This window comes from Myxine glutinosa, chromosome 2 (genome assembly GCF_964187855.1).
Source record: "Myxine glutinosa chromosome 2, kmMyxGlut1.1, whole genome shotgun sequence".
Lineage (NCBI taxonomy): Eukaryota > Metazoa > Chordata > Myxini > Myxiniformes > Myxinidae > Myxine > Myxine glutinosa.
In genome coordinates this window covers 69657419-69674504 of record NC_136262.1, presented here as the reverse complement: position 1 = coordinate 69674504, position 17086 = coordinate 69657419, and the positions used below count along the sequence as shown (strand labels likewise).

Below are 17086 nucleotides of genomic sequence, written 5' to 3'. Positions count from 1 at the left end.
TTAATCGTACACTTTCTAAAATCCAATCTCACCCCTCCCCTCCAAATTTTTTTTGTTTTTTTGTTTTGTTTTGTATACTGAATCGAGGCTCGTGAAAGAGCTAACATTTACTTCACAAACAAATCAACCAGACAAACAAAATACCCAAAAAGAGGGAGCGGAAGACAAGATGGGGAGAAGGGGAAGCACACAAACACAACATCCGAGAGCAGGGAGATGTGTGGAAGGGAGAGGGCCCGGGGGGAGGAGGCATGGGAAGGGGGGGGGGAGGGAGAAGTATAAAACACAAGGACACCAGGGACTTCCTGGACAGAAGTTGGTATTTCAAAAAAGTGGAATTGGGGTGAAATTAGCGGGGGTAGAAAAGATCAAGGTTTTGGATGGGGGAAGACAAGAGATGGTGATGAACAGCTGTTTTAAAGACTTGGAGGGTGGAGTGGGATTGAAGAGAGTGAGGGAGTTTGTTCCAGAGGCGGGAGAAAAGAGGAATTAAGGAGTGAAGGTGAGCAGAGAGTCTTGATTTTGGCAGTTTAACCATAAGAGGGTTGCAGGCAGATCTTGTGCGACCTGTAGGAATATTTGCGCGACAGAGCCCAGAGAGAGCTGGGGGGGCAAGGCCAGAGAGGAGTCGGTAGAAGACGGAAAGACCACCAACCTGCCTGCGGTGAGTGAGTGAGAGGCCCTTGGAGTTAGCTTCATCGTGGGAGATTCCAATGATTCTGAATGCTTTGGTTTCAACAGCGTGAAGGCGAGCTAGGTGTGAGGCAGGAGCACCAGCCCAGAGGGGAGAGCAGTATTCCATTGAGCTGCGGATGAAAGCCTTGTATGTGGTGAGGAGCTCAGGTGTGCCAAGGAAGGACTTCGCACGACGGAGGATGCCCAGTCGGCGACTGGCTTTGGAGGACAGATTTGAAATGTGGTTTTCCCAGGAAAGATCATGGCAGATAGTGAGACCCAAAAACTTGAGTGACAACTTCTTGGAGAGGATTATTCATAAAGTGGATGGGAGGGTTGTCCAGTCGGTCTTTTCGGAGAGACATCGTAAGAGTGTGAGATTTGTCAGGATTGAAAGACATGTCCCACTTGTTTGCCCAGTCTGTGATTTTGTCAAGGTCTGCAGAGAGTGAGGAGGCTGCAGACTGCCGATCTGAGGGATGAAGAATGGAGCGACAGAGAGTAGAGTCGTCAGCAAAGCGATAGAGAGGATTTTCAAGAGAGTCAGAGAGATCATTGATGAAGACCAGAAAAAGCACAGGGCCCAGAACACTGCCTTGGGGAACTCCAGCCTGAACAGGAAGAGGAGATGAGAGAAACCCATTCAGGGCCACACGTGGACTACGACTAGAGAGGACGTCCACCAGCCATGCGTGGAGATTTCCATGGATACCAAAAGAGGAGAGTTTGGTGAGCAGAGCGGGGTGCCAGACCGTATCGAAGACACGTGATATGTCAAGGGAGACTGCTCTAATTTCCTGTTTGGCATTGAGGACCTCCATCCATTGTTGAGAAAGCAGAAGCAGCATGTCCAGAGTGGAGTGTCCAGGTCTGAAACCAAATTGATGATCAGAGATCAAGCCATTGGAGAAGAGGAAAGATTTCATATCTGAAGCAATGATGGATTCCATGACTTTGCTGATAATTGGGAGAAGGCTGATTGGTCTGTAGTTGCTGGGATCTGTTTTTGCACCTTTTGTGTGCAAAGTGGTGATGTTGGCAGATTTCCAAGCAGATGGAAGATGACCTTTAGCAAAAGAGAGGGTGAAGAGAACAGAGAGAGGGAGTGAAAGAGCAGAAGAACATGATTTTAGGACCCGTGGGCTGATGCCGTCATGTCCAGTTGCAGAATCAGAGTCGAGGGTTGACAGAAACTTTTCCACCTTGTCAGGAGGAAAGGACACAGAGTCCAGGAGCAGCTGGGTACGACTGGGTACGGTGGGTATAGAGAGAGATGGGTTTGGGACACAAGATTTAGAGGCAAACACAGAGTTGAGGCATTCAGCTTTTTCACGTGCGGAGTCAGCCGTGTGGCCATTTGAGGTGAGGGAGGGGATGGAGGGGGAACAAACACAAGAAACAGATTTGACCAGACGCCACCAGGATTTGGAAGAGGGAGACAGATAAGAGAGTTCGGTCCTGAGAACGGAGAGATATTGTTTCCTGGCTCTCCTGAGGGTGGACACACACTTGTTTCGGGCTTTGTGAAAGGAAATGAGATTTCCTTTCGTTGGATTTGCTTTCCAGGAGACGAAAGCAAGTTGTTTCTGGGCAATAGCCTCACCACAAGATTCCGTGTACCATGGACGGGAGGAAGGGTATGACAACTGAAGACGAGATGGGATAAATCTGTGCATGAGAGAGAGCAATTTACTTTGGAAGAATTCCCAGGATGAGTTGATGTCAGAGGCTGTAGAGATGGGAGACCAGTCAAGATGATAGATGGCTGCTTGAAGACCATGCCAGTTGGCCTGAGTGAAATGCCAGGCTCGTCGACGCTGAGGAGGCTCTCTGAGAATGGTCAGAGAGATGTCCACTTTAACAAGCACATGATCAGAAGAGCCGATTGGAGCAGAAGAAGAGCAGCAGACATTTTCAGGGAAGTTAGTCATAACCAAGTCCAGAAGAGAAGGTGCTCCGTTGACTGAGATCCGGATTGGGAAATTGACAGATTGTGTCAGTCCCAGTGAGTCACAGAAGTCCTTTGCTGAAGAGCCATGGCTGGTGAGAGGGGTACCCACCCCCAGCCAACTGGCATGGTGACAGTTGAAATCACCACATATGAGGAAGAGAGAGTTGGGATGGGTAGATAGAAGTTGGTCCATATTATCAGACAGCGAGATGTAGATGGAGTCATCACTGTTTGGTGGATGGTACAACACACATATGAACAAAAGGTGGGAGCTAAGGGGAAGCCGTAGCCAAAGGTATTCCTGGGGGTGAGGTGGGGAGAGGGCAGTGCAGGGCGAGTGAGGAAGAGAGTATTTTTATAAAGATAGCAACACAACCTCCAGGACGAGGCTCAGGTCTATCATACCAGAGGATCCATACAGGATCTTCCCCATAACCCCTCCCCTCCAAATCTTCCCCATCACCCCTCCCCTCCAAATCTTCCTCATCACCCATCCCTTTCAAATCTTCCCCCTTTCCCCTCCCCTCCTAATCCTCCCCATCACCCATCCCTTTCAAATCTCCCCCCTTGCCACCTCCCTCCTAAACTACCCCCTCAACCCTCCCCTCCATGACTCCACCTCGCCCCTCCCCTCCTAGACTCCTCCCTCACCCCTCCCCTCCAAATCTCCGCCATATCCCATCCCTTTCAAATCCCTCCCCTTATCCCTTCCCTCCTAAACTCCCCCCTCGCCCCTCCCCTTCAAATTTCCCCACCCTCATTTCTTCTCAATTTCCCCCTCTCACTCCCCCTCCTCAAAGCGTCCTCCCCGCTTCTTCCCCCTTCCAACTCTCACCTCCATCTCCCCCAACCTTCTGCCTTGCTCTTCCCCCTCCTCAAATAACACCTCATTGTACCTCACCCAATCACCATCAAACCTTTTGTCCGCCCCATCCTGCCCTTTCTCCGAGCTATTCTGAAATCTCTGACACACCTTCAACAGCTCTCCCTACCTCTTCCACCTCTTCCACATCTTACCCTACCCCTCCTCCCCCCTGTTCTGTATCCGATGCTCCCCCTTCCTCTTCATTAACGGGATGGACCTCAAACATCCGGGGCCTTCGTTCAAACTTAACTGATCTCTCTCATCCGGGGCCTTCTGTCAACCCTCGACTCTGACTCTGCAACTGGACCTGACAGCATCAGCCCATGGGTCCTAAAATCCTGTTCTTCCGCACTTTCACTCACTCTCTCTGTTCTCTTCACCCTCTCTTTTGCTCAAGGTCAACTGCCATCTGCTTGGAAATCAGCCAACATCACCGCTTTGCACAAAAAGGTGCAAAAACAGATCCTAGCCCCTACAGACCAATCAGCCTTCTCCAAATTATCAGCAAAGTCATGGAATCCATCATTGCTTCAGATATGAAATCTTTCCTCTTCTCCAATGGCTTGATCTCTGATCATCAATTTGGTTTCAGACCAGGCCACTCTACTCTGGACATGCTGCTTCTGCTGTCAACAATGGATGGAGGTCCTCAATGTCAAACAGGAAATTAGAGCTGTCTCCCTCGACATATCACGTGCCTTCGATACGGTCTGGCACCCCGCTCTGCTCACCCAACTCTCCTCCTTTGGTATCCATGGACATCTCCACGCATGGCTGGCGGACTTCCTCTCTAGTCGTAGTCAATGTGTCCCTGAATGGGTTTCTCTCATCTCCTCTTCCTGTTCAGGCTGGAGTTCCCCAAGGCAGTGTTCTGGGCCCTGTGCTTTTTCTGGTCTTCATCAATGATCTCTCTGACTCTCTTGAAAATCCTCTCTATCTCTTTGCTGATGACTCCACTCTCTGCCGCTCCATTCCTCATCCCTCAGATCGGCAGTCTGCAGCCTCCTCACTCTCTGCAGAACTGGACAAAATCACAGACTGGGCAAACAAGTGGAACATGTCTTTCAATCCTGACAAATCTCACACTCTTACGATGTCTCTCCGAAAAGACCGACTGGACAACCCTCCCATCTACTTTCTGAATAATCCTCTCCAAGAAGTTCTGTCACTCAAGCTTTTAGGTCTCACTATCTGCCATGATCTTTCCTGGGAAAACCACATTTCCAAGCTGGCCTCCAGAGCCAGTCGCCGACCGGGCATCCTCCATCGTGCGAAGTCCTTCCTTGGCACACCTGAGCTCCTCACCACATACAAGGCTTTCATCCGCAGCTCAATGGAGTACTGCTCTCCCCTCTGGGCTGGTGCTCCTGCCTCACACCTAGCTCGTCTTCACGCTGTTGAAACCAAAGCGTTCAGAATCATTGGAATCTCCCGCGATGACGCTATCTCCGAGGGCCTTTCACTTAATCACCGCAGGCAGGTTGGTGGTCTTTCCGTCTTCTACCGACTCCTCTCCGGCCTTGCTCCCCCAGCTCTCTCTGGGCTCTGTCCCCCAAATATTCCTGCAGGGCGCACAAGATCTGCCTGCAACCCTCTTATGGTTAAACTGCCAAAAATCAAGACTCTCTGCTCACCTTTACTCCTTCATTCCTCTTTTCTCCCGCCTCTGGAACAAACTCCCTCACTCTCTTCAATCCCACTCCTCCCTCCAGGTCTTTAAAACGGCTGTTCACCACCATCTCTTATCTTCCCCAATCCAAAATCTTGATCTTTTCTACCCCTGCTAATTTCACCCCAAATCCACTTTTTTGAGGTGACTTTTGACTTGTTTCCTGGAAGTCCTTGGTGTCCTTGCGTTTTATACCTATCCTGCCTCCCCCCAGGCCCTCTCCCTCTAAAAACATCTCCCGATGTCCCTGCTCTCAAATGTTGTGTTTGTGTGCTTCCTCCCCTTCTCTCCCCATCTTGTCGACCGCTCCCCTTTTTATATACTTTGTTTGCTTGTTTGTTTGATTTGTTTGTTTGATAAATGTTAGCTCTTTCACGATCCTCGACTCTGTATACAAAAAAAACCAAAAAAAAAAACCAGACAGATAGACAGACATGGCTCCTTTTATAACATCGATTTTTCTCTTTATCTTTTCTATGTTTAAAAATAATTGGTAATACATACAGAATAATGCATAACATCAAATGCTGTATGTTGTTGTCATGTTCGGCTTTATTTCATATACCCTTACCCACAAGCATAGTCCACGTCATAAATCATGCCTTGGCTTTGCCTCTCAAGCTCTTGCATGTTAGCCTGTGAAGAATGCAGAAAACACAGATTTTTCAGAGAACATACATTTCCGTTCCCTCTCTCTATTCTCCGTGCATTGGCCTCTCAACCTCACCCTTTTCCACTAGTCTTGACGTCTGAAAAAGGAATACAATGAATATGGTGACAGAGGTGTGGTACTGTATAACTTTAGGATTGTTTTTTTTCTCTCATAATAACCACAAGTATTGTACTTATTGTGTTCCCAAATTGATGCAAAATATTTTCTGCTTGTCTCGGGTCATGTACAAGGTTTTCATGCTAGTTCAACATCTCAGGTCCAGAAAAGTGCACATCTAATTTGTTTTGCCAAAAAGGATTATGCGTTGAAATCTGTTATTCATTTATCAAAGTGAATGCAAATACATAAAATATGTTTGGAAAACAAGTATCTGTGTGAAGGCACAGTGGGAGCTCTCGATGCACTTTTGTGTGTCATTCATCTTAGTTCAGAAAGGAGGACATTCCGGAATGCAAAAACTACAAAGGAATTAAACTCCTACCACATACCTTTGAGATATAGCAGAGAGTCGTAGATCAGAAATTGAGAAAAATATTGGGAAAGTCCATGAAAGTCAATTCGGATTCATGCCCAGAAGAAGAACCATGGATGCCTTATTTGTTTTGAGACAAGTGATGGAGAAATATTTGTAACGTCAGAGTAACATAAGATTTTATTCATCGATATATAGAGAAGGCTTATGACTGGGTGCTTGGGAGGAAGTCTGGAGAAGTGCAATAATTTGTGGAGTCCCTGAGAAGTATTGTACAACTATTACGGAACATGTATAAGGAGTACCCGACAAGAGTAAGAATCAGTTTGGGAGAGAGTGAGAGTTTTGAAGTTAAAGTTGGATTGCCTCAAGGATCAGCACTGAGCCCTTTCCTCTTCCTGATTATCAAGGATGTTCTAAGTGAGCAAGTGAGACAGGAAGTGCCATGACCAATGATGTTTGCAGATTATCATTGAGCTATGTATGTGGTGGGGATGATGAGAATATGACTATCTGGATAAATTGAGGAAAAGTGCTGGAAAATAGAGGTGTTAAGATCAGTAGACAAAGATTCAATATATGGATTGTCAGTTTGAGCCTTGGGAAGAGGATAATTGTTAAGTATCTGGTGTCAGTGGTGGCAGAAGATGGAAATGGAAATTAATCAAGAGATTAGTTCTGATTGGAATAATTGGAGGAAATGCAGTGGAGTGTCTTGTGATAGAAAAGTACCGCTGAAACTGAATGGAGGAATTTACAAGACAGTTGTGAGACCCGCTCTTTGTTATATAGTGCGGGAACTTTCATACGAGCTAGCTCTCATACAAGCCTTTGTGTATACCAAAAAATAGTTGGGCAACATCAAAGAAAGATGAACAGAAACTGGATGCAAATGAGGTCCGGATGCTGAGATTGATGTATGGAGTGACAAGGTAGGACAAGATTAGGAACCAGTATATCAGGGGGTCAGTGAAGATTGTGGAAGCATCCAATAAAGTAGCCGAGACGCGATAGAATCAGATTGGTCATCCGATGAGGAAAGAGAAAGGGTATGTGGTGAGGTGAGTGATGGAGATGGAAATGCCAGGAAGCATGCCAGGAAGGCCGAATATCAGATGGAAGCATCCGTTGGTGAGAGATGTAGAAGTTGTGGAATTGGAAGAAGAATGGGCGACTGACAAGACGAGATGGAGAAGGGTGATCAACCTGCATTGCGGCGACCCCAAGTAAAAATGGGAGAAGCCAAAAGAAACACAAGAAAAGAAAAACATTGATCATATTTCAGCACGGCACCTTCTTGTATTGCTTCTCCCCACCAAAAAACATCACTTGCTTTTCACAGCCAAACACGTGTCGATGAAGGCAAGCTACGGCTGCTTCAAATACATTTACGTTGAAATTTTCTGAAGTTGCATTTGTTGCTTAAGTTAGCAATTTTTAATTGTTGTAATTCTTGTTGTGGTCGATTTTTGAAATGTGCACCCATTGGTCTGACAGCTGCCAGACACATACAACAACAGCCATTTTAAGGCCATTTTCCCTGCAAGAGTGTGGGTTAGCCTGATAGTTGCCAGACCCCACCCATATTTGTTGCTGCTGGACCCAGAGAAAATAATATGGCCACCATCTTGGTTTTCTGGTGGGCCTAGGACATTAGCCTCTGCTAATTATACACTGCCTGGGTTTGTTGTGTCAGATTTACATTGGCTTTGTTTGGATCAAGTGTTGATTGGGAGGGGGTTGTCTTCAAGTGTTACGTAATATCTTAGGGGGTGTCTGCTCTTGCATTACAGGCGAGGGAGGTGTCATATTTAATCGAAAATAGCATTACATAATTTTTGAACAGCCTCATATTGGGGTTAAACAACCCGTTACCATGTGATGCATCAGCTCGTTCTGATATAACCGCGGTGGAGGATGTCATGGATGAGACGTGTCGAGTTGATTTTTAATAGCACATCAAATGTGTTTCTCAATTGCGCTGTTCATATTTTAAGAGTGCTTTAAATGTGCGCTTACCAATCGGCCTGTTACCGGATTTTTAAAGCCAATTCACTCGCACTTGATGGAGGTACCATACCCTGAATGATCGAGGAGGCAAAAAAATGTATATTTTGTGTCGCAGGTTGTGACTACAGTGGGGTCATTCTTGTTCGTACAATGATGTAAAATAAAAACATGCAGTATATTGATCACCTCTAATTCTCCGTTTGTGATATTCATTTTTCTGTTCTTTTAAAGCATCAATTATCAATTAAAATCTCACAGGGAACATTTATTTAAAAAATTACAACCACATTAAGTAATTTTTACACCACGTTACAGATTTGCAATTTATTTGCACGACTTTTTCCCCTTATTAAGGCAATTGAAAACCTGTTAAATTGTGTGGATTTAGTAATGTACAGAGTGGTTACAAAGTCCCGATGTACGCAGTTAGAATTTAGTTAGAATTTATCTGTATGCTCCTCTCCATTCTCCATACAAATTTAATTTTTTCTCCATGTTATTCTGGACATTTTCTTCCATGTTTAGGGTTGGAGTTCATAAAAGTTTGTAAACAGCCCCTGACAGCTGTTTTGAGGTCTTCAACTGTTGTTAGGCAGAGATGAGAAATTTCCTCTTTCACAGTGCCCCAAAGCGAGTTGTCACATGTTGTTAAGTCCGGACTTTGAGGAGGCCACACTATCCCAGATCCACGTCCAATCCATCGTCCACTGAATTTGTCGTCGAGATATTCTCTAACTGCAAGAGCATAATGTGCTGGTGCACCATCTTGTTACAGGATAGCTGTTTCCTCGAGATCTCTCTCACGCAGTTGTGGAACAAACCACGTCTGAAGCATGTTCAAATAAGCAGTGTGATTGACACTTGTATCGAAAAAATATGGCCCCATCAAGTGATCTTCTGAAATCGCTGCCCACATCATGACATGAGGAGGATGCTGTTCAATTTCCTCATAAAAATAAGGATTTTCTTTGCACCAAAAATAAACATTCCTGGATCGATTGCTGAGGTAAATAGCACACTCATCCGAAAAAAAATACGCTTCATCTTGATTTAATGGAAGGAAATCGCTGCAAAAGAGCCTTGCTCTAAATCAAGTCAAATGAAGGACACTTCCTGTTGAAAAAGCCTTCTTCTCCCATGCCCACATCGTGTCATGTGTAGGAGCTGGCTTATTGAACCTCTGTGAAAATCTTGTCCTTATGTCTTCAAAACTTGCTCCTTCTCGCACGCGGTTGTGAACCCAAACACAAGTAACCAGTCTCTATTCTATCGTGTGCTCACTGGTGTCTGTCATGCTGAAGCCGTACCTGGAAAACAAATAAGTAAAGGAAGAAACACTATTGTGCATAAGGACTTTGTGGCCACTCTGAACAATTCAAGAGCAACATGTTGGCACATTTGTCAGTGAGGCAGGCAGCATATATGTTTGCTGCATTTATCTTTTTCTTGACATCCATGAACACAACTTAATCACTGTTCTACAATTGTGGCATGGGATAAATAACAGTGAATTCTGAGATGAAACTTCAAGGAATGTATGTATGTATGTATGTATGTATGTATGTATATATATATATATATATATATACCATTAATATAATATATATATATATATATATACAGACTTGGCATTTAATATGGAATATTTTTGTGGGGGTGAACTTACTTTTCAAGATGACTTAGAACCAAAAGTTCATTGGAATTATGTTGAAATTATTCTAGATTTTGTTAATGTGACCTTTAAAAGAAACAAAAACCACATTTGACATTTCGAAACAAATAAAATTGATCCTTGAAAGTGATGTAAACTGATATCGAACTCAATTCACGGACAGTACTGTGTTAAACTTCTGTGCGTTTTCCAGAAGTATCTCTTTATTTTGCACATTAGCCAAAAATTTTTTTTAACAAAAACAAAAGTTAAATTACGACTGGGATTACGGACAGTAAAATTACAGTTCAGTATTTCGTGTAACCCCCACGAGCATTCAGGAGAGCACGTACACGTTGAGTCATGCTGTTCACGAGTTTGCCAAGGTTTGGACAGGAATCGCTTGCCATGCAGTGACAATAGCCTGCTGCAATTCACGCACAGAGGCAGGCTGCTGGACCAAGTCGTCGATTTGACGCATTAATTCTGCCCACAAGTTCTCCATCGGATTCATATCCGGGGACATGGCAGGCCACTCCATATGCTCTACACCACGGTCAGCAAGAAAGTGTTGGATCATGCAAGCACGATGAGGCCGTGCATTGTCATCTTGGAAGACAAAGTTTCCTCGAAAGGCTGCACGAACAAATGGAAGCAATGTTTCTTCCAGAATGGCCCTGTGCTTGAACTGGTTCAGGTTTCCATTCAGAAAAACCAGGTCAGTTTTGCCCCATGCATGAAAAGCAGCCCAAACGGTCACCCCACCACCTCCAGCTTGGACTCTTGGCACTATACAATCTTCGTTGTAGGCTTCATGCACTTGTCTGCGCACTCGGACGCGGCCATATTGACGATAGACCAGAAATCTAGACTTGTCACTGAAGATCACGTGATTCCAGTGTCCTGGCTATCATTGACGGTGCTCTCTGGCCCACTGCAATCAGCGCTGGCGATGTTGTCTGGTCAGACGTGGCTTTCTCAGGGGAGGCCTGGCACGATAGCCTGCTTGAACCAGTCGTTGGTTGACTCGCCTTCTGGATACAGGCACATTTGTCAGTTACTGCCACTCAGCCCTAAGCCGATTAGCTGACTTGGTACGGCCATTGCGGACTAACCGGTGCAGCTGGCGATCATCCCTCCTTGTGGTTCTGCAGGGATGTCCTGGCCTCGGTATTGGAGTAGGGACACCCCTCTGAGCATTTCGTTTCAGGATCTTTGACATCTGACCTTGAGTGATGCCATCCTGTCGAGCAATAGCACGCTGTTTCATGCCATAATTTCTTAAAGCCACCACTCCATGACAAACTGCATTGTCAAGTTGACGGACCATCTCCACAGGAAGCGGCAATAACTTTTGGAGACGTGTAGCAGTTGTTTTCCACTAATACAGAACGCAACAACCCTTGTATACCCGACTGTGAAGCCAATCATCAAATGCACCTGTCCGTACATTTTGCCACGCCACCTGTGATATAATCCTGTTGTTGACTTCTTGCTGCGACAGACAATCAGTGACATGGTTCTTTTAACAAATAAATCACCAAAGTGTAAAAGAAACTCACTAGATTGATATACTGAGTTAAGAAAGTAAACCCAAGTCAAGAAAAAAAAAATATTCCATATTAAATGGCAAGTCTGTATATATATATATATATATATATATATATATATATATATATATATATATATATATATATCTATCTATATACCATTAATATAATATATATATATATATATATATATATATATATGTATATATATATATGTATATTATCCGGAGATCAAATCAGATGCGGACGTAGCTTCAGGACGGCCGATCTTTAATTCTCGACAAGCTTTCGACCAACAAAGGTCTTCTTCTTAGTCTACAGAAACAACAGGCATGTATATCAGACAAGTATGTATAGTGATATGTGTATAAGATGTGTGATATGTGTAGAATATGCATATAAAAAGAAGAGCCACGCTAAAGCTGACTCACCGTCCCCAAGTTCAGTGGAAGTGAAGCGCAGCTTATAGTTATTGTTCACGTTACAGTTTGTGCACGTGCATATACAAATATATATATATACATACATACATAAACACACAAGCATATATTCATATACCATTTATATTCATATAATATATTTATATAAATGACATATAAAGGTAGAATGAGTGAATGAATGGGTTACGGTTAATGATTTGATTGGGTTGATGTTGAAACATTGTTTAATCATCAAAATTTATGCCATGAGGGACTTTTGTCCGAAGTTTGTGTATCCAAAAGGACTCACGTTTCAGAGTCGTAGTGTGTCATCGATTTGTAATTGATTCAATGGCAGAGATTTGAATGTCATTTATAGAGTGATCCGGTTGATTAAAGTGTATCGTGTAAGGTAGAGATTTGCCCTGACTGGTGTGGAAGTTATTGATTTCTGACCGGGTGTTATTAAATCGTGTGCAGAGTGTATTCTCAGTTTTTCCAACATATTGTTTGTTGCACTTTTGGCAAGTGATTAGGTATATGACCCATGTAGATTTGCAGTTCATATAGGAGGTGATGGGGAATTTTTGTCCAGTGCTAGAACTACAAAATTTGTTTCCTTCTAGTAAATGCTTGTGAATAATACATTTGTTTGCTGTGCATTTATAGAAGCCAGGGATCCTAGTTTCTTTGTTGTGGGGCTGTGGGTGCTTTGCTTTTACCAAAAGGTCCCTGAGTGTCCGACCACGTCGAAATGATGTTCGTGGAGGTTGAGGAAAATGTGGTGCCGAGTGTTTCTGATTGATGGAGGAGAGGAATGGCCTTATTGTCCCCCGTCGCACCGCGGAGCGAAAGGGGGACTATGGTTTTCACGTGCGTGCGGGTGGGCGGGCGTACGTGCGTGTGTGCGTACGTGCGTGCGTGCGTGCGTAAGTGAAGGACCGAATTCTAATTTGGTGTGTGGGTGCAACCCACGTCAAAATCCAAGATGGCCGCCGCCATGTATGTCTGACGCCATGTATGTCTGAACCTTGTGAGCGGAATATCTTGAAAAATAAGCGAAGTACCAACTTCTAATCTGGTGTGTCGGTGTATCTACGCATAAGGAAGAACGCTATTGAAAATTGGGTCGCCACGTCAAAATCCAAGATGGCCGCCGCCATGTATGTCTGAACCTTGTGAGCGGAATATCTTGAAAAATAAGCGAAGTACCAATGTCTAATCTGGTGTGTGGGTGTATCTAGGCATAAGGAAGAATGCTATTGAAAATTGGGTCGCCAAGTCAAAATCCAAGATGGCCGCCCCCATATATATATGTCTGAAACTTTGAGCGAAATATCTTTAAAAATAAACGAACTACTAACTTCTAATCTGGTGTGTGGGTGTATCTACCCATAAGGAAGAACGCTATTGAAAATTGGGCCGCCACGTCAAAATCCAAGTTGGCCGCCGCCATGTATGTGTGAACCATGTGAGCGAAATATCTTGAAAAATAAACGAACTACTAACTTCTAATCTGGTGTGTGGGTGTATCTATGCATAAGGGAGAACGCCATTGAAAATTGGGTCGCCAAGTCAAAATCCAAGATGGCCGCCTTGCGTCTTCCACTTTGTCAACTCACATCACTTCACCGATGGGGGACCTAGGCGTAACGCTTGTTCAGAATACTTGGCAATTGGGATGAGGTAGGAGTGTAGGTGGTTACCAGTGGGACACGGTTAGTTGCAGGTTTGGGTTTGTAAGTCAGAAGTTCTGCTCTCGGTATGCGTTTTGCTCGGTTTATTGCTTCTTTCACAGAGTGAGGGTCATAGTTTCTTGCAATGAAGTGTGTTTCTAATTGGCAGAGAGATGTTTCTTCTGCCATTTTTGTTGAGCAAATGCGTCTTACTCTGATTGCTTGACTGTATGGTACCGTGAAATGGGGTGAATAGGGACACAAACTGAAAAAAAGTTCGGAAACTTTTTTCGCTGAAAATTGATAACCATACTGATTTGTTGATATTTGGGTTGAAAGTGTTCTCTTGTTTTTTTAAAAGGCAACTTATAGTCCCTATTAACCCCATATATGGGTTAAATAGCAATAAATAGGATTTTTATGGCTGTCCCTATTCACCCCATTTTACGGGTGAATAGGGACAGTCACTAATACAAAAAAATAATAATCAAGAAATAGGGAAAGTTTGGAGAAACTTTTTATCCCATATTTTTTTTCATTGGCACCGTGGTTTATATTATGGGTGCATATTATGTGCATCCATCTGAGCTATCAATTTAGCAATAAATTGGAAACTCAGGATTGTTTCTTGATTATTTTTTTTTTGTATTAGTGACTGTTCCTATTCACCCGTTTGGGGTGAATAGGGACAGCCATAAAAATCCTATTTATTCCTATTTAACCCATATATGGGGTTAATAGGGACTATAAGTTGCTTTTTAAAAAAGAAGAGAACACTTTCAACCCAAATATCAATAAATCAGTATGGTTATCAATTTTCAGCGAAAAAGGTTTCCGAACTTTTTTTCAGTTTGTGTTCCTATTCACCTTGCTGTCCCTATTCACCCCATTTCACGGTATACTTGCAATTGTATGTTTAGGATGAGATGAAGAAAGGAGAAGGTATGAGTGAGTGTCTGTTGGTTTGGTGTATAGTTCTGTTTCGAGTCTGTTATTTTGAAGCGTGAGTGATGTGTCTAGAAAGTGAACTTCGGACTGTGAGCTGTCGAATGTGAACTTGATGGTCGGATGAATCAAATTTAATTCATTTTGGAATTGGGTGAGACTACGGGGGGGATTTTGACCAGATGAACTGGATGTCATCAATATAACGTACCCAGGATTTTTCCAGGATGCCGTGATGAGGTTGTGCATTGATCTTGGCCTCTATCATTCCCATGAAGATGTTAGCGTACGATGGTGCAACAGGGGTACCCATAGCGGTACCTTGAGTTTGAATGTAATGTCGTCCGTTGAATTGGAAATTATTCAGTTTGAGTGTCAGTTCTAATAGGCGCATAAGGTCTTGAGTAGGTGGTATTGGGACTTGTCGTGTATCTAGTGCTTTGCGGCATGCAGACAGGCCTTCTGAATGTGGAATATTAGTGTGGAGGGATGTAACATCTGCTTTGACTAAAATGGTTTGGGAGTTGAAAGGTGAGTATATTCTGTTCAATTCTTGGATGTGGGTCAGAAAACTGGTTGTGTCCTTAAGGTATGAGGAGAGCTTCAACACGAGAGGACGTAAATGACAGTCAACAAATTTTGATATTAGAACAGTTGGACATGTGCAGCCAGGTACGATTGGTCTACCTGGATTGTTTACCTTGTGTATTTTAGGAAGAAAATAAAGGTTAGGGCAATGAGGATCTTTCGGAACCAAGCGAGATTTGATGGTTTTATCCACCCGAATAGAATCTACTACCTTTTTAACCTCTTCAAGATGTAAAAGGGTAGGGTCGGATGGGAGCTCTTTGTAAGTATCACTATGTAGTTGACGATTACCTTCTGCAACGTAACCGGTAGTCGACATAATGACAATGCCAGTACCTTTATCTGCTGGCTTTATGACTATCTTTTCATTGTTTTGGAGATTGTGAAGTGCTCGTCGCTCTGCCTTTGTAAGATTGTCCTTATGTCTGGAACAATTATATTTTTGCGCCACCTTTTCAATTTCATTGCTCACTTGTTCCATATAGACATGTAGATATGGATTGTCAACACGTGGTGTCCAGGTGCTTTTTGGTTTAGGTAAAGTGAGTTGTGGTGTATTAGTATCGGTGTATGTGATTGTATGCGTGGTTGTTGGTGTTTGTTGTGGCGTTGATGGTGCTGGGTGTACTTTAGCAAAGTGTGCCTTTAATGTCATTCGCCTACAGAAATCTTTTAAATCTTCTTTCAATTGTAATTGGTCTATTTGTGGAGCGATTGGGCAAAATTTTAAACCCTTAGAGAGCAGGTTTATTTCCGCCTCACTGAGGGAATGATTGGAAAGATTGATGATCCCGAGTTTAGGTAGATCCACAAGTTTGGTTTTCGTAGAAGTTCTATTGTTGTTGGTTTGACTATTTTCAACCTCAGCTGTGTTTATTTCCATGGAGGAACGGTTCTGTATGTAATGATGTCTGCGGTTTGTGTATTGTTTTTTACGATAATGTCGATTTTTGTGTTTATGCTTAAGTTGGTCAGAAGTGGTTGGAGAAGTGGTTGGAAGTGGTTGGAGTGGTTGGAGTTGGAGTGGTTGAAGTGGTGGAGAAGTGGTTGGAAGTGGTTGGTCAGACGTGGTTGGAGTGAAGTGGTTGGGAGTGGTGGTTGGAGTTACCTGGTTATTGTTTGCAATGGGTGTATTCTCTTGAGATGGTTTTATATGCTTGCATAACATTTCATCACGTTTCCTTTCCTTAACTTTAACAATGTAGTGTTTTGCAGCCATTAGCTTATCATTGAATGAGCACATTATGTGGTGGTATTGTCCAGGATTCACATTCTTCCACATCTTCTCCTTCTTTTGGCTGATGTTCTCATTCAATTTGATTAATTTTATTTTTACTTGTGTTATTACAATCTCCAGTAGTTGTTGAGCAGTGTTCCATAGCAGTAGATTTCCAACGCGCAGTGATGACGTCATCATTGGTTTGAGTTGCGAAGCAAGATCGTTTTTTAATGAGGAGACCGTTAGGTACGATCCCTCGTTGTTTATATTCGTTTAGGTAAGTGAGGTGTAGTTCATGTCTTTGTCTTTTTTGCATCAATCGTTGAAGTTCATTGATTGTGGTGGTCAGGTATACATCGTTGTTGTTGTTGTTGTTGTTGTTGTTGTGGTGAATGCGATCGCCATTTCGTGACGTGTCTGCTGTTATGGTAATGTAGAAATCCTGAAGCCGTCCAACCCTACACGGATCCCAACAGGGCTTGGAGTTCTGTTGGAATTCTGAGTTTCCACAGTAATATATATATCTAACTGTGAGAAATAGTAGAAACTCCACAGTACGAGCAGGGCATCTCATTTGCATTAAATAAATAATCGGGAGATTAAATGAGACGCAATGAGACGTCCAGTATTTAATGCAAATGAGACGCCCTGCTGTTTATATGTCATTATATGTCAAATGTTATATGTCAAACCCTTTATATGTCATTGATATAAATATATAAA

At 43.3% G+C, this 17086-nt stretch overlaps 1 protein-coding gene across 1 annotated transcript in view; it reads right to left on the bottom strand.

Annotated features, from left to right (window-relative positions):
• BORCS8 (BLOC-1 related complex subunit 8) overlaps positions 1–17086 on the bottom strand; it is a 50199-nt gene that overhangs the window by 10561 nt on the left and 22552 nt on the right. Inside the window, exon 3 of the mRNA XM_078773417.1 lies at positions 5732–5796. Coding sequence (XP_078629543.1) covers positions 5732–5796 — 65 coding nt within the window. The remainder of the gene's footprint in view (positions 1–5731; positions 5797–17086) is intronic.